We start from the raw sequence: 27,983 nt of genomic DNA, 5'->3' as shown, positions 1-27,983 counted from the left end.
GCCCGGATGGACTGGGGTGTTTCACTGACCACGCAGGCATTGGGGAGTCAGAACAGAGCGCAGTTTATTTGAACATCGCCCGTCCCGGTGCGTGCTGTACACTTAACATCCTAGAACTACAATAAAGCTGTGGTGTTTGGTATGAGTATTTCAGAAACTGGCACCATCTCTAAGGTGGCGGTACCAAAAAGGGGGAAAAAAAAAAAAAAAAGTCAGGAAATAGGAGTTTTACTCCCCCGTCTCACCCCAAGTGCTTGCCTTAACCCACTGCAGCACTGAGACAAATCTCCACTTTGGAACATTAAATGTACTGGCTCTCACTAAAAGCTTTCCCATTAAAAAAAAGTAATCAAAACAGAGAAGGAAATACAGGGAGCTTTTCCAGAAAAGTGTCACACGAAACTTTAGCTTCTCACCGGTGCCTGTTTGCCCGTTCGGGTCAATCGAGTGTCCCTTCATTCGCAGCTGACGCGCGCGCAGCCGGGATCCGCTCCGAGTCCAGGCCCGTGAACGTGCCTGCGTGGAGCGTTACAGCAGCTTTCCAAAGGCGGAGGTGCCCGTCTGGACTGCTTAATATTCACAAACAAGGCAAGGTAAGATGAGACACCCGCTAAAGCAAGACTATGCTAAGGTACTGAGAGCATCGGTGACGGTTCTTTTCCCTGGGGTGCGCGCGGGGAGGAGAGGGGGTGACGGCCGAGGGTGCCCGGGATCCCGGGGGCCTAGCGGGCCGGCTGCGCCCCGAACGTCTCCTGCGAGGCGTACACCATGTAGAGGAAGCCGTCCTCGTCCTTCTCGCTCTCGTACACCTCGGAGATGGGCGTGGAGACGCTCACCATGCTGTGCCCGTTCACCAGCAGGAAGAAGGCCTGGTTGGAGTTCAGCTGCAGCCGGCGCCTGCGGGGGGCACGAAGGGGTTTCGCCAACGCGGTGCCGCGCGCGCTTGGTGCAACAGGCAAAACCCAAGGCTGCTGGAAGCTCTAGGATGCCCCAGCAAAGCAGCCCTGCCACTAGGAAAAGCACCTGGTTCCCACCCCAAGCCTGTTCCCCCAGTGCAATCTCCTAAATCTAATCAGTTTCTGTAGTGAAATTCATCTTCTCCATAGGTGGAAGCCCTTATTACACTGGAGCGGAATGGGCTGAACGCCAGGAGAGCCCTAAAGTGCAGTGAGAAGGAAAAGGTGTTCCCAGGCAGCCTGGTTATCCCTGTATTCCTAACAAAACACGTGAGGCTCAAGGGACCGTGCAGCTTAGCTGGACGGCAGCTCGCTGGAATCGAGTGGAATTTAAACCCTGGCTGACCTTGGGAAACCCACGTGAACTGGGGGAGGGAGAACGGGCAGAGCTTCCACCTGGAAGCTCCGTGAGCGCCCACGTTCCTGCCTGCAGCGTCTCGCGCCTTCCCGGCGGGTGGGAAGAGGCGGCAGCGCCGCGTTCCGCACGCGGCAGCTCAGGGCATCCTTCCCTCGCGCCGCTCGTTCCACCTGGCAGAAACACCCAGCACGGGAGAACTTCCCGGCCCATCCTGCTCCCTGCCGAGGGCGGCAGCAGCTCCAAGGAGCGTTTCTGGAGCTCGCAGCTGGGGCCCAGGGAAAGACGATTCCCAAACCAAGCTGGAATCACCGCCCAGGGTGGGCAGCAGCTCCGAGGGGTTGGAAGGATGGGCCTGCGCTGCCCAGGAACCCAGGGCAGCTCGTACCAAGCTGCCTATTAACCACAAAGCCAAAGGAAAAAGGTGGGGAAAAACACTTCCAATTTGCTTTTTGCCCAGGGGCTTTAATGTTCCTTGGAAATTCTGGAAGTCTCCAGCAGTCAAGAGCTGCTGAAGCAGGAATCAGTCTCACTTTCTTGCCCGTGTGTGAGCTGCGATTTGCTCAGACAGATGGGAGAGCCCTTATTTTTACAGCTTGTGCCCTCCAAGAAGCAGCTCTCTGCTACACCGTGACCAATAAAAAGCAAACTCTGGTTTGCTTCTGACTTCCAAGTTTTCTGCTTGGGAACCCTCACTAATCAAATACTCCTTTTGACACGAAGCCAGGAGAAAGCCACTTCTAGCAGAATTTCTGGCCGCAGTTTCAGACCACACAACTTCCACTTCAGGGCTACTTTTCCATTGCCTTTCCTTGTAGGCAGAGCCCGCACCAGAGCAGAGCAGTTCCTGCAGGAACAGCTGGAGCAGGGAAGCTGTGTGTTTTTCAGGCCTCAACACGGCCATTTGGGGTAACCTCATTCCATGATCAAAGGAGGCTGATATTAAGCCTAAGGAGGAGCTCGCAGCTCTCATTTGTAGCCCCAAATCCCCCCCCTTAATTCCTGGAAATAGGCTATTTCTTTGGAAAATAACAGCTCAGGTCTTTTTGGACGTGGCTAAGGAGGAGCTGGTGGTACCTGCTTTAGCCTGCACAGAAAGCTGGAGCCTCCTGCTCATCTCCGTGTCCGACAAGAGCTGCAGGTTCCAGCCTTTAATTTGCTGAACGGGGTAACTCTAGTCTGAGGCTCACGTGGCTCTAGCACAACACCAAAATAATTGTATCTACTACAGAAAAATACAGCCTTTCTGTTTCAGGGCTATTTATATCCCTATTTCTTTCTCATGGAAACAGCTGCCAGGTGCATCAGTGGAAGGCCCTTTGCACAAAACTGCTTCTACACCAGGGCTGTGCCAGCAAAGAGCAAGGAACATCACCCCATAACTAACTGGTCAAGCACCAGCTAAACGAGTTTTCCACTTCAAGAGTTCCCCAAATCATACACCAGCTATGAAATTAATAAAGAACCACGAGTTTGATGCAGCATATACTGAAATCACAGCATACTACCTGATAATTTTGATTAGCTCACTCATGTTGACATGATCTGGAACCAGGAACTTAGTCTTATCCAGGACTGGAAGCTGTTTCTCCCCCTTGTACCTTTCAATAATCACCTAAAAGAAACAAAAATGTTAAGATGAGAGGCAGAAGTGCCATGGTCCCCTCACACACCCTGCCCCACATTTTAAATGCAGAAGTAGGGATCTTATGCTAAGATCCATTATACTTCATTTGCGAGAACACCACCTCAAATTTAAAACCAGAACAGGTATTTTCACCCGCCCCTCTCGTTCTGTTTGCAAGACTCCCTGCATGACGGGGGAAAAAAACAGGAATTCAGCAACACTCCCTCACAGCTTCAATACAGTTTTATATATTGCTAGAATCATTTCATCTGCCACTGAGCTGGCCAGCAGCAAGGAAATTCAAGGAGAGAATCCCTGTGTCTGGGCTGCTATCTAGGTCTGCAGCCCCAAGCAGCTTTCCCTAGAATCTCTTCTTTCTCCTGACTAACAGACCATCTCTTCCTAAGAGCCACAGCTCAGAATTATCACTGTATTAGAGAAAGCTACTTTTGAAGGGAATAAAACCTCAAAGGAAGAGCTTCTTCCCCCTTAATCTCAAGAGAGCATGCCTAGTAACCAGTAATTCTGTCAAGAATATTATGTACTACTTAGTTCATGAGGAAATTGTAGATTTGCCAGTGTCAGTAGCAGCCTGCCCAGCAACTGTATATAGTTTCTGCTTTTAAGGAAAGATCTCAGAATTCCTGCATCTCTCTTTCCACAGCCATGTGGGTTCTGTTGTTTTTCAGTCAACAGTAACTATGTGACACCATTCGCTTGGAAGGGACTTGGACCATTTCCACGGTCACAAGGTCTGACGGGGTTGATATTCCAAAGTAGCACAGGTGAAGAGATAGCAGGCCAAGTTCAACGAAAGACTTCCTTAAACCGCTTTAAATAAACGCCGGCTAACTCAGGGGTGGGGAAGCAAATCAAAATTATTTTTAAGAGGAGGACCATAAACAATGGATATTTTCAACTGCAAAACGAAGGACGGGATATGACGTTGTCCTCCTGACTCATCCAGGGCTGCTAACGAGGATAACGAGGCAGTGGCCTAGGACACGGGCTGGCAGCACAGCGAGGCCCCAAGGCTCCCGGCAGGTTTTGCCATGGTTGCAGGATTGCATCACTGCACCTCCAGCGAGCTGCTTAGGGACCTCCGCATTTTTTACTAGTAACATCTCCACAGCTGCCTTCGAAAGAGCTTCACTGTAAATCAGTCACTTCAACCTGGGGTCACAGAGCCTGGGGACTGCTTCTAAGTGATCAGTGAGAAGTGAAAGAAAAAGCAACCTGTTGCCAGGAAATAAATTTGTCAGGAAACGGCCTTTGGGGAAAGCTGCAGGCTCTGGACAAGTCAGAACATCCCTGCTATAAACGATTACTGCTGCCATGCCCAGCAGCAGCTACTGGCCAAGCTGCTGCTGCTGCCATTTGAGATGAAGTCGCTTAAACCTGGAGGGTGGCTGAAAATTTTCAGTTTCCATTTTAAGTGGCAACTGCTTCTGTTAATAAACTTGCACTAGATCTGCAGACAGCTTGCAGGTAATCTGTGTATCTGCAGAAAAGTGTCCACTCATAAAGATCATCAGCTCTCAGAACTGAGAGCAAAAGGCTGAGGCCTCCCGAGTTCACCCTTCTGCCTCTCAAGATCTCCCAAGCCCTTCCTGGTTCCACCAAAGGCCACAGGGACAACTGCATTTACTGCTTACTGTGGTGACACCCGCCCCATGACAGGTCACTAATTACGGCCCACATTAGCAGTGTATCACAATATCCTTTTCCTTCCGAGGATGCCTTGTTTTGCACTTGTAACCTCTGGGATGCCGTGAAACAAAACTAAGGTTTAAGGAAGTGGTTTGGGGCTGTCCCGTGCGAGATGGATGAGGTCAGGGCTGTTCTCTGCGGCTCCCAGTTATGGGTCACCTCTGCAGGGTGGCCCAGCACAAGGTGGAGGGGGTTGACGGATACAAAGCAATCCCAGCAAACTCCAAGCAAAGATCCCTTCCTCCAAAGCAATGTTCCCGTCTTCCTCAGCATGGATATTGAAGGAAAGCTACATCTGACTGAATAACTGTGTAGTCTTCTGGGTTATGTCCTGCGAACTCTTCTTTCAGGGAAGGAATATGCCCATTTTTAGGATGAGAAGAGCTGAACACTCGGGAGAATCTCAGAGCTCACTCGGGGTGTGGCTTTCTCTGAAGCTACAGCCTGTACCTTCAAAACACAGGAAACTCCATTTCCTGGAGTCACCTTGCTCTGTCGCAGCGACAAGCAGCTGCTGGTTTGAGAACATTTCTGAAGTCCAGGCTTAATGGCCTCCAAGGGACACATTTTAATTAGGACTCACCAGGGCAGATTTTTCATAGGATTCTAACCAGCAAAAAAAAAAAAAGAAGAAGAAAAAAAAAAACAAACCATGAGACCTGAAACTCAGCTGACAAGAACCAGACTTACTGGTATTTTAGTTGGATGTTGGTCTCGAATCAGTCGTACATCTTCCACTCTTTGCTCTGCAAGAGATTAAAAAAGACAAAAAAAAAAAGCTGCTCAAATAGCAACATTTAAGGCTGTTATTACTTAATTTCTCCACCAGTGAACAGAAATAGTGCAAGTTATAAAGCCACAAAAGTAAATTCAGACAAAGCTGTTTTCTAAGGGGACAATATTGGCAAAGGCAAACTCTCATTTCACTGCTTCACGCTGTTCTTTGACCCAGGATGACAGGATGCACATTGCCTGGGACTCCCAAAATGTCTACAAGGACATGGACCCCTCATTTTCTGCCAACTTCAGCAGACATTTAATCGCATAAATTTATGGGATCAAATTACACTATCCAAGTTAATGACTAAATATCCCGTCCTATTTCCACTGGATCCCACAAGAGGAAGTTGTCAACAATTCTTTGAGACCCGGGACTAGCTGAAGCCAGGCAGTATCAGCTTACACTGTTGCTTCTAATATTACAGAATTACAGTTTTCTCTTCTGATTATACTGCACATATTGTGGCATGAACCGTTGGTAGGTTTTGGTACACCAAGATACTTCTCTGTTATCTGTGCCAGTTTTTCAGGATAAAGTTCATCTCAGACATAAATATTAATAGCAGAGATATTATAAACTGGGATGAAGTACAAGTCGGGGCCTAAGTAAACGGATGCAGTTGCTTCTAGAGCCAGTTGCATCTGCTTATACCATGGCTGCTTTTGCATTCAGTGAACCCAAATGTAATCTCTCCAGTTTCTTTCAGGAGCTTGGGGCTTTCCAGGCCATCTCCATCTACAAACACCTTTCAGGGAGTGGATTGAGCCTCGCAGCAGAGCTGGAACAGACACTGACAGCGGGCAGAGGTGCTGCTCGGGGGAAGGAAGGCCTTAGATGAGCAGCAGAGTCATTATTTGTGTGCTAACGCGCGGGACACGCTACCTGCCCTGTCATTCAGCAGCAACATTACTCAGCTGCGCACGGGGAGCCAAGGCACCCGCGCACCTTCACGAGGCACGGGAGGAAACGCAGTTCACGTGAGTCACGGGCTCGGGCCGCACGGGAACGAGCAAAACTCAGGCCATGGGTATGCGCAACCCCCGAGAGGCTCCACGGGCCTCGGGCTCATCCGCGCGCTCGGGGACAAGGTGGCTTCGAGCACAGCCCCAGCTCGTTCAGCCCTTTCAGCCGCGCTCTCCGTGGACTAGAATTAACACTTCCAGGGCAGCGACACTGGCTAATTAAAGCACGGTTAAGATTAAGCTTAACTAGAAACACGAGAGATACCGGGAGCCAACGAGGCCAAGGGTCTGCCCAGTGAACCCAGAGGGGTCCTGCTAACTTTGGAGCTGGAACAGGCCTGGCACTGGCGTTACTCAGCACATCTCCCCGAAGGATGAGGCACATTAAGCAGGACGAATCACGGAGATTATTGTTTACGGCACGCTCCAAACCAGGCCCCGGCCCGCCACGCACAAACACGGCGCTGACGACACCAGTCGCAGTGGCAACTGCTTGGCTGCCATCCTGGCCGAACTTAATACCTGCGAGGGAGGCCGCTGGCAGCAGGGGATGGGACAACCACAGTTTGGGGAGGCCCCGCGGAAAGGGCCACGGTAACCGCGGGCCTCGCTGGATCCCAACCGGCCTCGACGCGGGCAGCGGCCGGTGTTTGGCGGAGGCCGGGGAGGGTGGGGAAGCGTCTTCTTGGCTCCCACCCGGGCCCGAGGGAGGGGAGAAGCAGCCTCGAGGGGCCCGTCCGTTCCACCCTCCGTCGGCCCCACCTCACCGAGGGGATTTCATGGCAGGTGGAAATAGGTCAGGCCGCCAGCGAGGGTGCCCGGGGACCTCCCGCTCCACAACGGGCGGCACGGACACCCCCCGCGTTACCGCCCGCGTTAACCCTCCCCGCGGCACCGGGACGGGCCCGCCCCGCTGCCGCCCCTGCCAGCCCCGAGCCCCCCTTCCCTCCTCATCCTCCTCCCGCTCCTCGTCGAGCGCCTCCGCCCGCCGCGGCTCTCACCGAAGGTGCGGCGCTGCTTGAAGCTCTTCTCCGAGGGCATGGCGGCGGAACGCGGCGCGGCCCGGGCCCGGCGGCGGCTCCTGTGCGCGGCGGCGGCGGCCGAGTGCGAGTGCGAGTGCGAGTGCGAGTGCGGGCGCCCGCCCCCCGCCGCCACCGCCACCAGCCGCAGCGGCGGCCGCGACGCGCCGCCCTCAGCGCGTCATGGCGGGGCGGCGCCGCCGCCATCTTGAGTGTGGCGGGCGCCGCGGGGCCTCCTCCGCGTCCCGCTGTGGCGCTCGGGTCCTGGTCGCCTCAGGGGCGGCCGGGGGTGGCGGCGCGGCCGAGCTCAGCCCCGGGGCGCCGCGCCGGTGGCCCCGGCGGTGACACACTGGGCATGGTGGCCTCCGCGCGCCGGGCGATGGCGGCCACGGGCTCCTCAGGGCTAGTGCGCCATGGCGGCGGCCGGCCGCCTCAGAGCGGCCAGCGGTGTGTCCAGGGCATGGGGGCTGTGGTGTCCAGTGTCCACCCATCACACGGGGGATGTGGTCTCAGAGTACCTGCCAGTGTCCCCAGTGACATGGGGCCATGGTCACCTCAAAATGTCCTGGCAGTGGCCCCCCATGTTATGGGGACGGTGGTCAGCTCAGAGCATGCAACGATGTCCCTCAGTGACCTGGGAGCCATGGTTTCCTCAGAACACTCTCGAGTGTCCCCTCCAGGGACATGGGGGCCATGGTGTCTTTGGAGCCCTCACTGATATTCCAAGTGACAAGGGGCCACGGTCTCCTCACAGTGTCCCACCAGTGTCTACCCGTGATATGGTGGCTATGGTCTCCTTAGAGCACCTGCTGATGTCCCTCACCAACGTGGAGGCCATGGTCTCCTCAGAGCCCTCAATGATATTCTAAGTGACAAGGGGCCATGGTCTCCTCAGAGCCACTTCTTGTGTCGCCAGTGACACGGTGGCCATGTCACTCCATGTCTCCTCATAGCCCTCAACAGTGTCCCTCAGCAACATGTGGGCCACAGTCCCCTCAGAGTGTCCCACCAGCAACCCCCCATGATATGTGGGCTATGGTCTCCTCAGAGCAACCACCGGTGTCACAGGGACATGGTCTCTGCAGAGCCCCCACCAAGTGTCCCCCCATAATATGGCGACCGTGGTCTCCTCAGAGCCACCACTTGTGGCTCTGGGGCCATGGTTTCCTCAGCATGCTCTGCCGCTGCTCAAGAGCAGCATCCACCACTCTCCTCTCATCCACCATCTTATCATGGAAGGTTATCGGGTCAGTCCGAGGTGATTTCCCCTTTGCGAAACTATGCTATTTGCTGTCCTTCACATGTTTAGGAGTGACCTCCAGGAAGATTTGTGCCATCACCTTCCCCAGGATCACCTCACTCATCTCAGGGGCCTGGGATTTGACTAGCAAGTCTTACCAGTGAAAAGCAAGATGAAGAAGACAGTACCCTGAACCTTTTCCATGTCTCTTGTCACCAGGTCCTCTTTGTCCATCTGCAACCCAAAACACGTTCTCTTGACCCTTATGCCTCAACGGGGAGGTGCAAGTTCCACGATTAACCCTCTAGATGCCTTCTGCTCACACAAACGTGAGGTTGAGGAAGCTGTTGCAAAGTTAACATTCAAAGAATAAGATTTCAGAGCCATAAAGGTGATCCAAAATTTGCTTTAATATAAAGCCCACCACTAATCATGTGGCATTTGTCAAGAGTTGATTAGATTGCAAACAAGTTTAGTTGCAAGCCAAGTTTACTTGCATTTATACTGCAGATATTGCTGCTTGATTAAAAATACCCAACTGTTTCTGCCTTTAGCAGCTTTCCGACACAAGCTGTTGATTTTAGAGAGAAAAATGCAGCTGCCTTCCTTTCTGCTTGTCTCACGTATGTTCTAGGCAGCAGGTTTTGAAATGTAGGGATGCTTTTGCAGCAGTGGTACAATATAATCCATGGATGCAATTCAGCTGCTGCTGCAGATAAAAAGAGCTGCAGCTGGCAGTGTTCTTAGCAAAATGAGAATACAGGGAGGTGATGTGAATTCTAACCGCTTTAGACATTACTAGGATTTTTATGTCTGTTGGGATACATTAAAGTTGCAGTGATGCCATGTTCACGCTATGGAATGAGGGTTCATTACATAATTTTATGATTCAGGGTCAAACATTTCCGGTAGCCATATAAATATAGGATGAGGTCATTAAAGATGTGACTAACCAGGGGAAGAAAACAGCCCTGAGATCTATGAATGCTCTAACTACCACATCAATGTCCAGAGACAGCAGGTGAGACACAATGGATTATTACCAGAGGAGGCCTGACACATTTGAAACTCCAATTAATTAAATGTTTTATTGTTTTATACACTTTTATGCTTGACTTCTCTGCCCGCTTACTGAAGATCGCCTTTTAAGAGGCAGCTTTCAACAGCAGCCCACGGGGGACACCAGTTAGTTCCAGTACTAGTAACTAGGAGCTGTTTTTCAGACACGCTGCTCACCCCAACCTTCCGTTTCAACAGAGCTTAATTTTTCTTTGTTTCAGCTATTGCCTTTTCGAAGGCATTCTCTGGCACGAGGAGTTTTCTCAGAATTTCCATACCTCAGGGACTGCCAGGCTGCTGTGACTTTGCACAGGAGGACAAGCACCCGTGAAACCGCTTGGCATCTTCGTCAGCACGTGCAGGTGAGCCCCGACGGTCGAGCGCGACGTGGATACGGTTTCATCCATGCTCCCAACTGTGAGCAGAGCTGCAGCTCACCCTGAAAGCATCCATATGGTGCCTCGGAAGAGCCACAATCAGAGTATCTGCTGACAGGCTGGGCTATCACATGTTCAGCTCATGAATAATCTCCAGGGACTGTGAGAAGGAAAACTTAGCTCCTCACTGAGACTCACTTGACCTTTCCCTCCTCATCTCAGCTTTAGCCCGTGCCTACGTGTCGACAGCACAGACCGGCAGCAAGTCTGGATTTGAGAAAGGTGTTAGGCACAGTTGGAATGGCAGCATGGATACAGCCTTTGGGACCAGCTCTGCCCAAACACACTCCCACGATGCTGGTGAGAAAACACTGCTTTTGAAATGCAGTTGCTTCAGATTTGCAGCTTGCACTCGAACCCTTTAAAAAACTAGCCCACCAAGCATTTTTTCTAAAAGGTCTTAAAGCACTTTAGAAAGCATTTGGTCTGAAGAAGAGAAGACGTAACTGAAAGGAGGCATTAAGTAGTCTTCAAATATGCAGAAGGCTGCTGCAGAGCAGGAGGGAATTAGCTCTTTCTACATGCAGAGAGCCTAGGACAAGAAATAATGAGCTTACATCTTGGAAAAGGAAATAGAAGTACAGGTTAGATGTTGGGTTGATGGCAGGAATAGGCACTGGTTGATGGTGAGACGTTAGGTTGATGGCACTGAAACAAATTGTCTAGAAAATCTGGATTTGACTATTCAGCATTGGACGTTAAAAAAAAAATGAATCAAACATCTCCTTGAACAGTTTATGGAGAATTGATCTTATCCTGGGAAGGAGGATGGAGTAAATAATCGCTTGCAATACCTCTCAGCTGTATTTTCTCAGAGAGTGATTTGCCTAAACTTACAAAGCAGGTCAAAGCCTGAGCTAGGACTGGGCTTCAGTTCTGATCCTCATGTCTGTGCCCTATCCAGCAGGCTAAACTAATGCTTAAGCCTGGGAGAAAAAAAAAAAAAAAAAAAAAAAAGCCAGGCTTTGCCAACTGTTCATCTTCCAGAAGGTACTTTTGTTAAAAAGTCAGTGTGAATGGGGACTTCAAACCCTGGCTGGCATTTATGGCATTTTCCTGGGGAAAAAAAAAAAAAACACTTTTACTGCTACTCCCAGAAAGAACTGAGTTTTCACATTCACAATCAAAATTCTAAGACATCCTCCCATTTCTCTGGTAAAAAAATACTGAAAAGGCTTTTATGGGGTATAGGCCAAGCTGTCCCTCTGCAGTGCCACATTCCTCTGTAAAGCAGCACTTCAGTATCCAGGGCTGTTAGCTCAGCAGCTGTCACCAGTATTAAATTTACTACACAGAGAGAAAAAAATAAATAAATAACATTAAAGTAAAAGATTCTGTATTGAGAGTAACTTGCATTCCCACCTGAATCAATTTTTCCCTCAATTATTTCCTCATTGTCTTTATTGATCTAGCTCAGTTAAAGATCAAGGTGGGCTTTGATTTTTTGAATGCAGTGAACAATAATTACCCAGCGATTATAACAGTTCCTTTTTTTTTTCTAGACGGGATTTTTTGCAATTATTCAAATTAATTGTGTTCAGAGTTTTTCATCTTAAAATTGCCTTATGCCTGGTCCTATGAGGAAAATCCTATACTTCAGATTTCTTTGTGGGAGTCACTTTTTGGTGTAGGAGACCTTTACCAAGAAATTATGGGAAAGACAAAATATCTTGATTTTTGTAGGGGTATAAAAGCATAATTTGAGAAAAGTGAAACTAATGAAGCTACCTCACTGAGCAGGCTTTTGTCTGAGGTTTAACAACATCTCTTAGCAGGAACAGCAACAGTTTCCCTCTCTCCCCTGTGGCTACCTATTTCACAAGATTTTTTGGAAATGGACACCTTTGAGATCACTGCTCAGATGGCTTTTTTGAGGGTAAATCCAAACACGCACACAGTATGGTCATAAAAAACATCATTTTCTTACAACACCGGGCTAAAATCTTCCTGTGCTCTCCTCACAGAAGTATTGCACAAAACATCATTGCTCCATAACCCTACTGCTGCTGCTGTTCCAGCAACCATTTCTTGGTGTTTGTATCAGATTTTACACAGAAGATGTTCGTTTCATGACGAAACACAGTAAATTACTTGGTATAAGCAGCAATATCTTGTGTTTGCCTACTACTTTGCATTCAAAAAGATCCATAATCTCTTGGCAAGCAGCAACTGCGGTGTGAAAGGAGGAGCACCGCAGGGTGGGATAACGCAGCAGACAACAACCTTCCCTCAAGTATTAATACTCCTGGAATTAAGGCATCTCCAAGCATTTTGCAATGTCAGCTGAGTATTACATAGCCTGCAGCTTCCATAAACATCCTCTGTGTTTGCACAGTGGGAAACTGAGGCTCTCGGGCTGGACCGTGGCCAAGGCAGAAAGAGCAACAGGAGGCTCCTGTGAAAATGCCATGAAGTCTCCAGCGACCCCGGGCAGCCGTGGCCACGGCTCATCATTCGACTGGCGAGGACCTCATCACAAGGACAGTATGTTGGGGAAAGACTCTGTGTTTTTTCATAAAGATGCCGGGTTCAGCCCTGAAGCAGAAGGCTGCAGAACCCTTCCTGAGTCATCACCAGCATTTTCTGCAGTGCTCGGGATTTTCCCTGAAGAGCCCCAGCTGCCCACAGATCAGTTTAGCCTGCAAAATCTGATGAGATCAGAGCCCAGCAGAAAGGAAGGAGGTGGGAAATACTGAAATCAGCAGTTTCCCAGGCTTTGATTGCAGTTACAGTACTTCTGGGAGGAAGATAGGTACACATGTACATCACACACACACACACACACGCAAATCAAAATTCTTTGGTCTTTGCACCAAAATATTTCCTCTCCTAAGAGTCCTCCCACAAGGATGCTTATTGCCAAGCAGAGATCCCACTGCAGACTCGTGCCAAGAAAACACGCTGCAGGACTCTGTGGGGCAAATGAGGCTTGCAGAGAGGGTTTGCTCCTCCGTTTCAGCCTGTCTTGCCATGCTTTTCTATCCGTGTTACCAAGTGGAAAATAAGTAATTCTCTCCTAGCTCCTCAGGTTATAATTGGCTGGAGCTGGCACATCCCTGCTTGGAAGCTGGGAAGGCATAAACACTTCCAGGATTACAGAAAATGAGGGCGCTAACTTTGGGACCAATCTAAAGCCTTTTAGAGCGAGTGTGAGGACTTTAATTGACTGTCACAGGAGCTACATCAGCTCCTTAATTGCCGGAGGGAAATGGAACGATGAGTTTCCCCTTTTGGCACATCCCCTTTTTTCAGGAGCCCTACAGTAGGGCTGCAGGCTACTCGTTCTGGAGAGCTCAGGGCTATTAGTCCAGTAATATTTACAGGAAAGGTTCCAGACATTTGGTAGTGCCACAGAAGGCAGGAGATGACGATTCCGCACTGTTCTCCCTGCTGTCACTAATAAAGCTGGTGGATTCAGATGATGGACACGGTGACACAGAAGATAAAGTGTCACTATCCTGCCCAATAACATCAGTCATCCTGGAGATGGACACTGCCTTTCAGGCAGTCGGGCATTTCCCTTTCCTCCAGAGGAAATGAGCTTGGGAAAAAAAGGAGAGCTGTAGGGAATGGCCTGGGTTTATGATGGGCCTGGAAAAGGGGGGTCCTTGGGCCAGAGGGGAAAGTCTGATGGACATCCAGGAGGGATGGAGGAGGCTCTGTGGTTCAGAATCCTTGGGACAAGGATATAGGATAAGATTATATGGGCCAGGCAGGTGAGGGAGAAAGGGCTGAGAGCACAGCAGGAATTGAGAGGAAAAGAGAAAGAAGAAAGTCCAAATAAAACCAGAAAATCCAAAGGAGGGAAAAGCAGGGAGGAAATACATGTACAATTGAGTTTCTGCTTGAGGCCACGTCACCAAGGTCACCTTTTGCTTCACTGACATGTAAGTCCTTGCCATCAGTGCTTCTGCTGTCCTTTCCATGAATCCACGAGCTCCAAAGCAAACAAACACGACAAGGCCTCTAGATCCACGCCAGAAAGTTTGTCTTTCAGTAGCTGCCTGAATGTAATGTAACACATGGGAAAACTCATGTGATTCCGTACAGGTGGAAAAGAGCCACACACATATTTCCAAACTGTTGATGTTTAAGTGACTCATGGCCCACGTGCCTTGTCTCAGAAGCCTGGAGCAGCTTTTCTTAATTTAACCCAAATTGCAAGCACTAAACTTGCCCGTCACTGAAACCCCCAAAAATGAGCCCTGCTATTAAAAATGACAACCTCATTTTGCACGTGGGTTGCATTAGATGAAGAATGCACTGGGTTAGACCGCTGGAAGCTGCGTTTGCTCATACTGTGGTTATAGCAATTTTGGTGCTACCACCGCGTGGTAGCCTGGCTGATCCTTGTGGATGGATGCGAGGCTTTTCCTGCTTCCTTTCCTGCACAGGGAAACAGCCCCGCCGCAGCAAGGTTTGGGGCCCTGCTACAGCAATCCCATGTCTGTTTTCACGTCTCCTCCCAAATTATGTATTTGTAGCCTGATTGTCATGGTGACTGCTGCCTCGAGACCCTCGCTAAGGACGAGTGCTGCCAATTGCAATTCAGGGCAGCACTTCTGCTGGCATCGCAGGGGACCCCTTATGTCGAGCACTTCAATAAATGCACAGTTTGCTTCATTGCAGAAACCCCAGCTGAGCAACAACTCCTCAGAGCACAGAGGCAAATAAGGTTTGCTTTAATTTTTGGTAATCGCTTGGAAGCAATTTCATTTCCTTGCAAACACGCTGTCAGTGCTGCCCTCGCGGTGTTTCTGGATGCGAAGTGAGCTGGATGTAAATGTCAGGAACCCCAAGGGGCTTTTGCAGGGATGCGGTTCTCTTGCAGCAGATGAACCATTTGCAGTACATAAACAATCAAGCAAACAAAAAAAAAAACGCAAAACCCCCAAGGTTTCTCTCGTGCGGTAAAGCATGGGGAAAAGAGCCATTTGCAAAAGAACGAGGTCTCTCACAGCAAAGTGTGAGGGAAAAAAAAGGAGCTATTCGCGAAAAAAAGAAGTCTCTCGTGCATAAAAACTGGTGAAAAGGAGCTATTTCGGATATGAGCGTCTCCCGAGGCGGCCGCAGCCCCGGGTAGGGGCTCGGGGGAGCCCGGCAGCCGCGGAGGCTCCATCGGAGCCGCCCAACGGCGCCGCGCGCGGCCTCTGCTTTCGAGGAGCCTCGTTAGCGCAGTAGGTAGCGCGTCAGTCTCATAATCTGAAGGTCGTGAGTTCGATCCTCACACGGGGCATCGTGGTTTCCTCCTTTTTTTCCCGCGGGCCGCCTTATTCCATTATGCTTCTTTTTCAGTCTATTTTTGTTTTTATTCCCTCCGTTTCGGGTGTTTTCGCGGCCGGGCGGGCTCCGCGGCGCCCGTTGGCGGCGGCGCGGAAGGGGCGGTGCCGCCGCCGCCGCCGCCGCGTCCCGCCCCGCCCCGCGCGCGCGGCGCACAGCGGCCGCCATGGCGGTGTGTGCGCGGCTCTGCGGCGTGGGGCCGGCGCGCGGCTGCCGCCGGCGCGGGGCGGCCCGCGAGGGGCGGCGCGGGGGCGGCGGCGACAGCGAGCCCGACACCGACACCGACCCCGAGGAGGCGGCGGCCGGCGGCGACGGTGACAGCGGCGGCGGCAGCGCGGGGCGGGCGGACGAGGTGCACCTGCAGGGCGGGCGGCCCGCGGCGGCGGCGGCGCGGCCCGTCGAGGCCCCTCCGGTGGCGGCGGCGGCGGCGGGGCGGGCGCCGCTGTCGCTGCTGGAGCTGCCGCCCGAGCTGCTCGTGCAGATCTTCGGCTCGCTGCCCGGCACCGACCTGCCGAGCCTGGCGCGGGTGTGCAGCGCCTTCCGCCGCATCCTCCGCACCGACACCATCTGGCGCCGGCGCTGCCGCGAAGGTACCGCCCGGGCCCGCCGAGGGGGACGCGGGCTGCGCCGTGCGGAGGGACCGGCGGTTGCGGCGCGGGGAGGCGATGGGGATGCGCGGCCACGGGCGGCTTGGAGAGCCGCGAGGGCTGCGGGAAGGCGAAGGCGCCTCGGGAGGGCGCAGGGAGCGCGGCCGGGGGGCAGGTTTGGGACGGCTGGTGCCCTGCGGGGAGGAGAAGGGCTGCGGTGGCCCCGAGGATGCGGGGGGACACGCGGGATGCGGGCAGGGCTTTCCTGCGGTCCCTGGCTGGGCAGGAGGGCAGCTCCTGCATCCCAGGGGCTGGTGCCGGATGGAAAAGGGATGAAGCGCGAGTGGCTCCTGCAAAGGGGGTCGAGTGAGGGGGGTCCCAGGGGGGCAGCTGGAAGGGGGGCGGCCCTGGCGGGTGATGCCTCTCGTGCAGGAAAGCCCCGTAGCAGAGAGCGGCAGCCCCACATTTTGCATTTACATTTACATTTGCATTGCGTTTAATGCAAAGGCCGGGGGCATTTTTGGGGAGGACCTCGGCCCTGCATTGCCTGCAAAGAGTCTCTTCGCTCCTCATCCTCCACCTCCTGTCTCGCGCTCCCTGTCCTGGTGGCTGGTGCAGCGGCTCTCCCACTCCGATCCTGTCTCACCATGCTCCATCGCGTGTCCCTGCCCTCTCGTGGAGCCGCCTTTATCCGTTGTTCTTTTTCCGGCCTGAACACCAGCCAGGGCATGAGGATGAGGGGTTTGGGGACGAGACAGTGGCACATGGAGCCTTGCGGGAATGAATTCGTGCCTTGTGAGCCCCATCTGAAACCCTTGGGACTACAAAGGCTGTACCCGGGAAATGTCACCACGGAGCCCTTGTCCCTTAGCCCAGCGTGACATGATCCCATTGTCCCAGTAACTTAGCGTTGTTTTTGGGTGGAGAAAGGCTAATAAAATAGCGTGCATTCTTTGGCCTCTTTTGTCTGACATAAGCAGAGTCCTCTGTTTCATGAATGGGTTGCTGAGCTTGACCAGTGTTTGTTATTTCGATAGGTTGATTTTTCATAGAAATGGAGCCAAAAGCATGTGTGCATCTCCTAGCCATAGCCCTTCTTGTGCTGATGGCTTGTTCACTCTGAAGCCTACTGATTATGCTGCAGTGCTCTTTGGGGAAGTAACTGGTAAACTTTGGCACAGGGCACTTTCAGTTGCACATGCCTAAGTATGAGTGTCCCCACGAATGCCCAGTGCTAACGAGATGCAGCGCGAGCGTCCGGGAGGTTTGTCCCGCTGAAAGTGAAGGAGCAGCTTCGGCTCCTGATCCCGACCTGGGCGAGCGACGGCAGCAACCAGAGCGTGGTGCAGGCAGGAGGACTGTTTGCAGCGTTGTCCTTTCATCATTGCAACTGTTTGGGGTAAACAGTGTCTCCGAATTGCTTCCCTGGCAGGAACAGGGTTGCACTTACTCTCTTGTTATGCTATAAATAGGAGGTTGCTGATCTCTGCAGCGGCGCAGAACCAAAGCGTGGTTTGCTCCCGCTTCATAGCCCGAGTTACCTCGATTAATACCTGTAGGGACCTTGCTGTGAGGTTCAGCTCTTTACAAGACACTGGAGAGCCCGTGCGGGAGCCCCATGTGCAGCTGCTCCCACAACAGGGATGTGCTTTTTGTAGTGCTGCGCTCTATTAAATGCAAAGGTGGCTTTAATAAGTGACAAGGCTTTCATCTCCCATCGCCGAGGTTAGGGCTGTGTGTAGTGTGTTGCTTTGGTGAATCCTGGTGGGCTTTTCTTCGTCTCTGGCCATGTCCTTTGCTGAGGATGGCTGCATAAAAACCAGTGGGTTCTTGCTGCCGGTGCTCACTAGCTGTGGGCTTCCTGCAAGGGGTATCGCTCTGTTTAAGGTGCAGATCTGAAACTAATGATCTCTTGCTTCAGGGTTTCCCCAAACGCTTTCATTTGCTGCAGATCACGTCTCCTTTTGCTCAGCTCCTCGTTTGCAGCTGCAGAATATGTCAGCGCTAGCTGCAAGCCTTCCCCCGGGAGAAGTGTTCGGGAAGGTATTTGGTGTATTTTAATCCTGACAGGTCAGGTTTTGGAAACAAGAAGCTGGTTCCAAGTCTGTCCACCGGTGATGCAGAGATGAAAGCTGGAAAATCTGCCGTTTTTGTGTCTCTAAAGCATCCAGCAAGTCCCCTCTGCCCGCGCACAGCCTTGTAAACACGCTGCTACCCAGGCTTAATGAGAGGGCTTGGTTCATTAGGGCACAGCCGAAATTCAGCAGCACTAAGAGTGTCAAGGTCGACCACACAGCCTAATTTTCTCCGTATTATTGATGTTCGTGTCCCTGCAGCTGCTGACCGGCCTTGCAATGCCAGGAAGGAGGCAGGAAAAAGCAGCGATCTGGCCTTTGATGTAAGGGCTGTTTCATGCCTTGACTGATGGAGCCACCTTTTCACTGCGTTGGTTTTGGCAGCCAGGAAGAGGAAAACAACGTACCTGAAAGCTGGTCTCAAAACACTGAAGTTTGAAAGATAATAAGAATGTTTCCTGTTTCCAAGTCCTGTAAATTCCCATGCACGTGATCGTGGAAGCAGCCCTGTGTCCGTGCATTTGGATTATCTTTCAAGCCCTCCTTATAAACCTAATGCAACACACTTTCCAGCAGGTCAAATGAGAACTTAAAAAACTTGTTTTCAAAGTAGGATTTTAAGCAGCCGGTTCCTAACTTCATTGATTTAGCATGTGAATCGCTGTGTCTCTTAACTCAGAAATACTTTCTCAGCAAGCCGCAGCACTGAGATATGTTTCCTTAAAATGGGTATAATTGCACTCTAGTAGAATTTCCCGGAAAGCTCGGGTCTCTCAAACCTTTTTCTGGGAAGAAGCTTTCCCTTCTTGTCAGGTTTAATTTTCTGTAGCTGTGTTGACACTTTGCTTATTGTCAATTTTATGCCCCTCTTGTCTTCTGGGTCATCCAGCCATGGCCAGCTTTCTTGGTTGGGATTTCTGGAATTTTTGTGGCTCTCCTGGTGCTACAGGCTCGTGAGTCGGAGCGGCGAAGGATGCGCTGACCCAGAGCCGAGCAGTTGGTCTGGGGTTCTTGAATGGTTGTTGTTTTGCAGAATGAAGCATGGTGAGCATTAGCTGTCACTAAAGGACAGGAGTTTTAAGGACAATTTAAAAATGACATTTTTTTTTTCTGATTAACACTTTCTTATAAGCTTTGGATATCCTAATGTCAGATAGTGTATGGCAATATGAAAATGCAGTGTTTCTGTTCCTATTTATTTGAGCAGGATAGAACTTTAGGTCTTTTCGGGGTAGATATGAACTATAAAACTTAAGAAATGCATCCCCATGCATTAGTGGTGGTTTTGGTTTTCTTACAATTTCCCTCTTGGTTACAAGGTCACTTTCATGGAACTGGGATAAAGCTTTGGCATCAAATCGCTTGCCCCCGTGCCCGGTCATTCCCAGCATGTGCTGATAGCAGTTCTGCTGTAGCACTGACCTGAGGCTGCTCCTGTGCTTTTCAGGTGCAGGAACAGGCTGTACCCCACAGAAATGGGGAGGAAACGAGAATGTCACTGTGCTCGTCTTGCTCTTAAAGAGCAGCGTGGAGCGGTGCCATTTGGGCAGGTTCCTCCGCCTGTCTCCTCCCTTTTCGATGCAGTCTAAGTATCTCCAGATGACACCGTCGAATTTAATCTCGCTGCAGTGTCTGCTGCACAAAGTGCATCCGACTCCTTCTGCAGTCGGGTGAATATTTGTTTACGTGGAAAGAGCCATCGCTTCCCAAGCAGCAGGCTATACCCACCCTGCTTCTGTCTCCTTGCAAAGATCTCTAACTCTCCCATCAGCTGAGAAAACAGGCTGTTCTTGCCATCCGTTTGATGCGATTCCCAAGCACATTCCCGTGGACGTGTGCAGGCTGCAACGTTGCTCCTGGCAGCAGGAGCGGAGCCGGGATGACTTGCAGACTGGCTCTCAATTTCCAGCCTCACGCAGAGCTCTGGTTTCACAGACCTGCCAAGCTGCTCTATAGGGGCAACCCTCCCTAGTCAAGTACTAAACAACTTTTTTTTTTTTTGCTGGTCCGAATGTGCTTTCCTGCAGATTTGCCCCTCTACCCTCTGGCTGGTTGTGCTTCCTCATCCCGTTTTGCATTTGCTGCACTTGGAGCTTCCTCTGACTTTTCCTACCAGAGTTACAGGGACTTTGCTGCCGACTTGTGCATCTCATCGCGCGTTGCCCCTTCTCTCCACTCTTCCCTTCGCTGAACTTGCTGCTTCCCTTGGAAGCCAGTTCTAATGTTAAAAGTGACTCAAAGCAGTGTCACACACAGCGTGCATTCCCAAAGGCAGGCACACGGTGAGCTTTATGTGTGCTTTATCCTCGGATATGTGCACTTGTGTATTTACAGACAGAATGAGGTTAGATTCATTCAGGGAAACTTCTGCTGCTTCTCCTGGATGGAAAATGAGTTCTCAATTTGGAGCAGGTTACCAGGAATTAGACAGCGGCGTTTGGCAGCTACAGCGGATGGTTTATTTGAAGAAGCGAATCCGAGGTTGGATCTGGGGCTTCACACACACTTTGGTATGTGGCAGGTGCTAGGAACCGGTGTTTGATCTGTCATATAGCTGTATTTTACATCAAGGAGAACAGGAGCATCAAGGAGCATCCGATTTTCCTGACTGCTCTCTGATGGGGACTCTGCAGCAGTTTTTTTGCTGCTTCTTGGGATCTCCCTCTCCTTCCTCCTGTCTTCCATGGATTTCTAGCATTGAGATGTTTGTACTCGCTTTTGTTTGGTAGAGTTTTTTAGAAGCTCAGCGCTGACTGCGTGAAACTGAGATGAGTTATCTCATTTTCTGCTTCAAAGCTGCTTTTAGGAAGCTCGCTTTGGTTTGTTTGCAGGGTGTTCAGCGAGCAATCAAAGGCATTTGAGTGTGGAACAGAGCCATCTCAATCAGATACGCTCTCAAGTGTGACCATATTTGTACATGCTGATGCCTGTTTTATGTCTCCGATTCAGTCTCTTTAAAGGCTGTGACTTTATTTTATTTTTTATTTTTTTTAGGATCCTAATATGCGCTTTTCCCGGCTGGATACCTCAGTGGGAGTAATTAATTACTATTTGCAGTAATGATTTGATCTAAACAGACAGGCTATCCCCCTTGGAATGAGTACGTCCCCTACACTTCATACCCTTCTCAGTCTAGCTGTAGGCACCTACAGCGTAACTGCGCCTGTGCGTTCATTGCAGGCATCACTTACAAAATGTGTTGGACTCCCAGGTCCCAGAGTGCAGTGAAATTACACCTGGTTTTCTCCTTTCACTCAGGACAGCCATAAGATTCTCAGATGAACGTGCCAATTTGCAAGCATGTAATAAGAGCTCTTTTTCTGTTCAAACTGCAGGTATCAAGATCTGGGTAGCAGACACGTTTGAGTCGGAGTCGATTGATGTTGTTATCTGTGTCGTTGCAGAATATGGTGTCTGCGAAAACCTGCGGAAACTGGAGATCACGGGAGTGTCCTGTCGAGATGTTTATGCCAAACGTAAGTGTTAAAGCTGGCGTCGATCTGCGTGTCTTTGTTTAGTACCAATTTTGAAGCGTGTACATGCTGGATATTATTAAACTTTGACAGCAGAAGTTGTTCAGGCCGTCTTTCTAATGACAGGAATTTTATCTTTGAAGTTGAAATGTTTGAGACTTTATCACAAAACAGATTCCAAGATCTGGGATGTCTCTGTCCCTGACTTGTTTGCTGGTTGGGGGAAAAAAAAAAAAAAAAAACAATAGATTTAAGTTTATAATGACAAGTCTGTTGGAGTGTTTTTTTCCTTTCCTGTTTGTTTTATCTTTTAAAGATCTTGCCAGGGAATTAATTGCTATTTGTCAAAGGCTGAGGCTTCCCACACCCTAATGTAGCCATGCCTTTTCCCTTTGCACTCAGTTAATGAAATATGTGGACGTTGGGAAGGTGTAGGAAAAGGGATGAGCATTCCTTTGGACTGCTCCTGGAGGAGGCGAGCGAGGTGGTGGGCTGAGGGGTCAGTATGTTCTGGGAAATCCTTAGATCCAGCGTGTTTATTGCAAGGTAGATGCATATACTCTGTTTTGCAGTGTGGGGAAACATCAGAGGGGAAAAAGCAAGGCAGGGTAAGGGCTGAATAGAGGCCTGCATCTCCCCGTGGTCTGAGTGAGGCTGGCTCCCTTGTCACCAAATCTTGCCCTTCCTAGTCAACAATTGAGCTCAGAAAGCCTGGCCTGGCCCCAGGGAGTTCCTGCACTGGCCTTGAAGCAGCGATGATCGAAAACTTTGATCTGCAGGCTGCGAGGAGGAATTTCTACCTTTCAACCCTGTCTTTAATAGACCTGCTGCGCGTCCACAGGCAAGTTGCCTTGTCACACAGTGACCTCGTGTAGTGCCTGTGCATTGGGAATGGAGCTGCCTGGGTTGCCTAGAGAGGAGCAGGGATTAGGTGGGAAGCTCAGCCGGCCGTCGGATGTCTCCAGGGAAGCCTGCTCAGCACCAAGGCCTCCCTTCACCTGCCCTTCAGCCTGGGATCACAGGGAGCCACTGCGATAGCTGCTGTGGTGACTGCCACTTAAAGCAACCTCAATTCTGCATTGCTGTTCTTGCATGGCAAGACAGCTCTTCATGGCCTGTATTCCCTTTCCACTGCAACAGTTTCATAGCTCAGATCTATTACAGTGATGTTTAGTGAATTTTATACACAAGTTTATATATATATATGGGCTCAGAGCAAAGGTCTGGGTCTTGCACAGAATCTGCCTGCAGTGGCTCTAACCAGTTGCGCAGTGAAGAGTGAGAAGAGGGCAAGCATATATGATACTTTCTTAAATACTCTCCCAGCTTCTGACTATTTTCAGCTTGGGGGATTTCCAGAGTCTAATGTCTTTTTTTTTTTTTTTCTCTCTATTTGGTAACCCTTGCCAGATCTGTCTTGCAAGTATTTGTCCAGTCATCCCTTGCACCCAAGTGTATGTCTTTATTCACAACATCCCTTGTCAAAGAGTTGCACTTGACATGTGAAACACACCTCTGCAATGAACTTTGTTTTGTTTCCAATAGGAGCTGGGCCCTTCTCTCTTAAGCAATCTTAACTAGCACACTTACTCTGGAGTCAGAACGCAGCTTTTTCTGGCTTTCAGGGATGCACCACTTTATTTCTCCTGCTGTGATTCAAGTTTGCCCTGTTTGCCAACACTTGGTGTTTTTGGCACCGTTTCCTGGTGGTGTGTCCCCATATTCTCTATTGTCCCCATGTCCTCTCTAATTGCTGCAGAGTTCATTTGAGTCTAGCAGCAGGACTCATATGCCCTTTCTTGTCTGCTGAAAGCGCTTCTCTAAGAAACAGTGTGGGAAATTGGGAACTTTGAGCCCAAGTGTTAGAGATGGTAACTAGTCCAAGGCCTGGGCTACTCTCCATTTAGTTATTTGGCTAAATAGCCTTAGTGACATGATGGAGCCCATTGCCGTGACACTGCAGAGTTTGAGAGAGACCCTGGTTACCCTTGAATTCATTGAATGAATTCATAGGTAGATATTGCCTATGGCCGTATATGCCAAGGTCAGTATCCTGTTAGGGGGATATGTCTGAGGCCAGAACTGATGGCAACGAGTCCGTGCACCACAACTATGAAGCCCAGGGGAGTTGGACTTCGCCACGTAGCTGGTCCAGATTCCTCTTACAGTTACGTGCTGGTTACGGTGGAGTACAGTTCTCTGGTACTTAACCTGCTGTGTCTGTTCAGGTATAAACCCACGAGTGAAGTCGGGGCGTTTTATGAAAATCCTTCCCGACTACGAGCACATGGAGTACAGAGATGTTTACACCTGCCGTACGTACCCGCTGCTGGTTGATGCTTCCCTGCACTAAGCACACACAAGGCGCTGCATGGAGTGTGACGTTGCTTTAAGCAAAGTATTTCGGGGGGATCTCGGGAAGCACCAGGGCTGTTGGCTACGCAGTCCTTGCCTGTTGCTCATCAGGGGCTTGTTCTGAGCCTGTAAGTGGCAGGATGAGTAGGACAGGGGTGAGAAGTGTTGATCATCCTTTGAAGTACCTTGAGCTAGAAACTTGTCCTGACCAAGCCCCAAAAGAAGGGTCTCTGAAGGCAGTTTGCCATGGGTGAGCATTCGCTGTGCTCTTTGTGGTTTGGTCCCTTAGAAAGAAGTACCAGATACCCTGGTGAGGGCTCCCCACAGTGAGTCTAAATGAGCTCTGAGCTTTCAGGAAAAACTTGCCTTGATCCAATGAGCTGCATTTGGATCTTCAGCCCTCCTCAGTGAAAAGTCAGAGGGTTCCCGTGCTAATTCCCTCCCTGGACAGTGAATTCTTCTGCCTAGCACATTTTGCTCTAGCAGAGCGTTTCCTGAGAGGCAGGTGATGGCCTTTCAGAGTGATTCGCCTTGCTCAGTCAAGAAGCTCCTCCGAGTAAACTGCTCTTCCCCTTCTGATGCTGTTTTATAGAACAGCAAAATGCTGGGGTCTAAAGCTCACTGTTCTGCAGGAACTGGAGGAACAGCAATTACTCTAAATCAATAAAGGAAATCAGTACTGCTTGGCATTTGGAGAGGGGTAAGCTGGCCCTAATGCCTCTTTGGGGACGTGCAATAAGGTCACTGCAGAGAAATGCTGCAAACTCAGGTTACTGATTCCCCGGAATGCAGTTTTCGCCACGTGCTAACGAGTGGCACGGGCGCCGCAGACTCCCCTGCCCTTTAGACAGCGCTGGAACATGGGCCGTTTGGAGGGTTTAGAGCAGACCGCCCCGTCGTGTCTTCAAGGTGAGCGCAGAAAGCAGCGGTGCTGCAGCAGGGAGCAATAGGAGTTTCAGTTTTAGCAGTCCTGCCTGTTCCCGAGCTGGATGGCGAGGAGAGCTGCCCTCCAGGATGGGGCCTTCCTTTGCAGGATACTAGCAATTATTTGCTCCAAGCATGCTGTTTGTGGTGGCTCTGAAGTGGCATTTCGTGCTGTGTCCTCCCTTGTTAATCTTTTTGCTGCAGCCCCTAACTTTTGATATCTAACACCCTTTTTCTTCAAAGGCACGCTGCATTACGGCACAGGCAGTGTGGCTGCCTGTTCTCCCCTCCTTCTGTCCTGTGTGTAAAGGCTGAGCTGTCTCATATCTTACGTGTGCGCTCCCTAATTCATATTCATGCCGTGGGAGCCAGGTTGGCTGGATCCTTTTCCTTGGAGCTTTCAACTGGCCTGGCTGTCACATCATGGGAGCAGACAGCTCTCCTAGCAAGCCTGTTGTCACCAGCTGGGGGGCAGCAACTGCTAAATGTGCTGCAGCTCGACTTGCTTGTAGATATTGCCGCATCCCGAGAGTCCTAGAGAACTGCAGTGGATTCAGCTCCTTTCCCGTTGACATCGGCTGCTTTAAAGGCTACGGATTTCAGTGACCACTTCCAGATTGGGTATTTGCATTTATCTCTGTGCCCCCAAAGCTAGAAGTGGAGGATGCAAGAAGATTTAGTTAAAATGATGGCATCCAAAAGCCTCCTCCTTTAAAGACCCGCCGTGGGGTTGCTTGTCCCTGCATTTGCTCCGCGTCGCTTCCCTGCCATGGGCACCAGGGCATTGGAGCTGCCCGAGCTGCCCCCGTCCCTCGGGAGCTCGGGCACTCGCTGCTTTCTTCCCAGCCGGATTGGAGCGCGTCCCGCGCTGCCCTTCGCTCCGTGAGCGCGCGGGGCTGCATGTGGCCGTGCCAGCTGGGGAGGGATGTGCTCAAGTTTCCTGCAGATGTTTTTCTGTTGCCGTTTGCAAGGACCTGGGCTCGGAAATTCTGATGGGCAAAGACCTTCTTCAGACCTGAGAGGTCGGACGCGTGCGTAGTGCAGGAGAGCCTTGGAGAAAGACCCAAGTGCTGTTTCCTTTGGAGGAGTAGGGAAACAGCTGCCAGACTCATCCTGTCTCCCAGTGGGAATCCCAGAGCTGGGATTCGGCCGGTTTTCCCTGCGAAACACCCACCTGCTGGATTGCTGGAGGCCAGGGACACTACAGCAGGGAAGCCAAGAGCCATCGGGCCTGAAGAACGAAGCTAAACTTCTGCTTGGAGAATTGTCCCAGCTTTTAGCCAAGTCCTGGCGCTTTGCCTGGTAATATCCTTTTTTGAAAGAACACGAGGAGGAGAAATTTGCAGGATTGTGAGCAAAGGAGAGAGACGTCTTAACCACGGAGATGCCCGTGCTACAAGTGCTAGCAAGGCTGCAACGGGGCTGCGCTTGCAGCTCCAGCCGTGCACAGCAGCTGGAAAACCAGAGGGGTTTTTTTTGCACCCTCCATCCCTTGGAAGCAGAGGCGACGGGCGGGCTGAGCCAGCCTGGCCTTGGCACGCGGATGCAGCCGGAGCGCGCGGAGCTGCGGCCGGAGCGTGCGGCTCGTTCCCGATGCCTGCCTTGCTCTGCAGACACCTCCCTGCTGCCAGAGAGCCTGGAAAGAGTCAACACAGCTCCCGGAGCTGAGGGAGGAGAAGGAGGAGACATTAATCGCTCACGGGTAGCTTAGCAGCAAGGTTCCTGCCCTAAAACCCAGCCTTTTATTTATTGCTTTTATCAGCCCTGTGCAGGCAGGGTGGAAAAGCAGGCTGTGGTGGGTGGAGCAGCTTATGCACATACCGTTTATTAATATGTAATTACTGTGCTGAGACAGGAAGGCTGGGAATGTGGTTGGCTCGGTCTCCTCGGTGCTGTTTATGGTGCGCGCTGTTCGCTGGGTGGAACCAATCCATCAATCCCGTGTTGTTTATTGCACAGGGAAAAAGGCTCCTCCGGGCGTGTTGGCAGCAGCTCTGGATAACCCTCCCCGGTGCCCTAGACCTCCGTGGAAGTTTTCTGCTTTGGTGTGATGAAAACACTCACACAGAGCTTGCTGTCTGGAGCAGTGAGAGAAGCAAAGCTGTTGTAACAGCTGCACTGAAACACGGTTCATCCTGTAGACAAATGCAAAGCAAAAACCACTGCTGGAGCAGCTCGTGTAGGTTTAAATTGGTTCATGCAGCCTTCGGAGTCGGCCCTGGACATCATTCTAAGGCAGCTGTAGTGCCTTCTTGCCAGATGTGAGAAGGGAGGACATATTTCCCACTTCCCTTTTCCACCAAATGGTGCTGGACATGGAAAAATTTGTATCCTCTAGTTCTCTTCCAAAACTGCTTCTGTAACATCCTGTATCAGAACATTAAGTGGAAAAAAATCATGGCTGCATATATTAGGTTTGGAAGCAAGTAGCATATATAAATTTTCCTCCAGAAAGACGTCTTGTTAGGCTACTTCTGTAATAGGATTTTTCTCCAGCTCGCAGTAAACTTTTCTTCTTGTCCTTCAATTTTGGTAGGCTTGAAAGCTCTGAGATGAGAAACTGGGAAGCCTCATATGCTGCGATATGGAAGCAGCTTGCAGGAAGCGAGGAGCTGTGGAAGCTTATTTAGAATTTTTAAGGCCTTTACTAATTCGTAACAGACCCAGATTTCCTGAGCTGGAATGGTCCGTGCGTTTCACTGGGACTCTCTCGGTGGCTGATCTTTAAGTGGAGCTTTTAATACTGGGAACAAGTTTGTCTGTGCAAGAAGAGGAAGTTCTTTCAAAGTGTTCAGATTTCCCTATTCCTCGCTGTTCTGCAGTCTGAGATATCAAGTGCCTCTTGTTTTTCTTTTTTTGTTTGAACTGGAGAAGGCAGATGCTTTATTTGTTATTAGCTCCTGGTATATCCTGTGATTTGCATCAGCAGGACTGTGTTGCAAAGGTTCTCCGAGAATTCCGGGTGAGCTCTCTGGTTTTGTCAAGTCCTGGAAAACAGCTCCCGCTGGGAGCAGGGAACAACACCGTGAACTTGTGGTAGGTCTTGGTTCAGAGCTGCCTTGCTGTGGTTGAGAGTAGACAGTTTTCTCTTCCCTGGTAGAAGACCGCAGTGGGTGTTGTGCAGTTTGGCTGTAGTCTTCCTT

General features: G+C 50.8%; 2 protein-coding genes and 1 non-coding gene across 3 annotated transcripts; 2 read left to right on the top strand and 1 right to left on the bottom strand.

Moving 5' to 3' along the window:
- Window positions 1–39: 39 nt before the first annotated feature.
- Window positions 40–7,505, bottom strand: LOC148590960 (microtubule-associated protein 1 light chain 3 beta). Its single transcript, XM_088538268.1, has 4 exons — window positions 7,393–7,505; window positions 5,339–5,394; window positions 2,820–2,926; window positions 40–897 (listed from the first exon to the last, which is right to left on the bottom strand). The coding sequence occupies exons 1-4, from the start codon at window positions 7,430–7,432 to the stop codon at window positions 723–725; spliced, it is 378 nt and encodes a 125-aa protein (XP_088394394.1). The 5' UTR covers window positions 7,433–7,505; the 3' UTR covers window positions 40–722.
- A 7,804-nt stretch (window positions 7,506–15,309) lies between these two features.
- Window positions 15,310–15,382, top strand: TRNAM-CAU (transfer RNA methionine (anticodon CAU)). Its single transcript has one exon. It is a non-coding gene; the product is annotated as a tRNA-Met (tRNA).
- A 210-nt stretch (window positions 15,383–15,592) lies between these two features.
- Window positions 15,593–23,966, top strand: LOC148590958 (F-box only protein 31-like). Its single transcript, XM_088538271.1, has 3 exons — window positions 15,593–16,016; window positions 21,493–21,564; window positions 23,790–23,966. Exons 1-3 carry the CDS (start codon window positions 15,593–15,595, stop codon window positions 23,912–23,914), a joined length of 621 nt encoding a protein of 206 aa, XP_088394397.1. The 3' UTR covers window positions 23,915–23,966.
- Window positions 23,967–27,983: the final 4,017 nt, after the last annotated feature.

This window comes from Tinamus guttatus, unplaced genomic scaffold, assembly GCF_059628265.1.
Source record: "Tinamus guttatus ecotype Peru unplaced genomic scaffold, ASM5962826v1 Tinamus_guttatus_pri_ptg000961l, whole genome shotgun sequence".
Taxonomy (NCBI): Eukaryota; Metazoa; Chordata; class Aves; order Tinamiformes; family Tinamidae; genus Tinamus; species Tinamus guttatus.
Note: the sequence above shows the minus strand (reverse complement) of the source record. Positions and strands in the feature narration are given on the sequence as shown.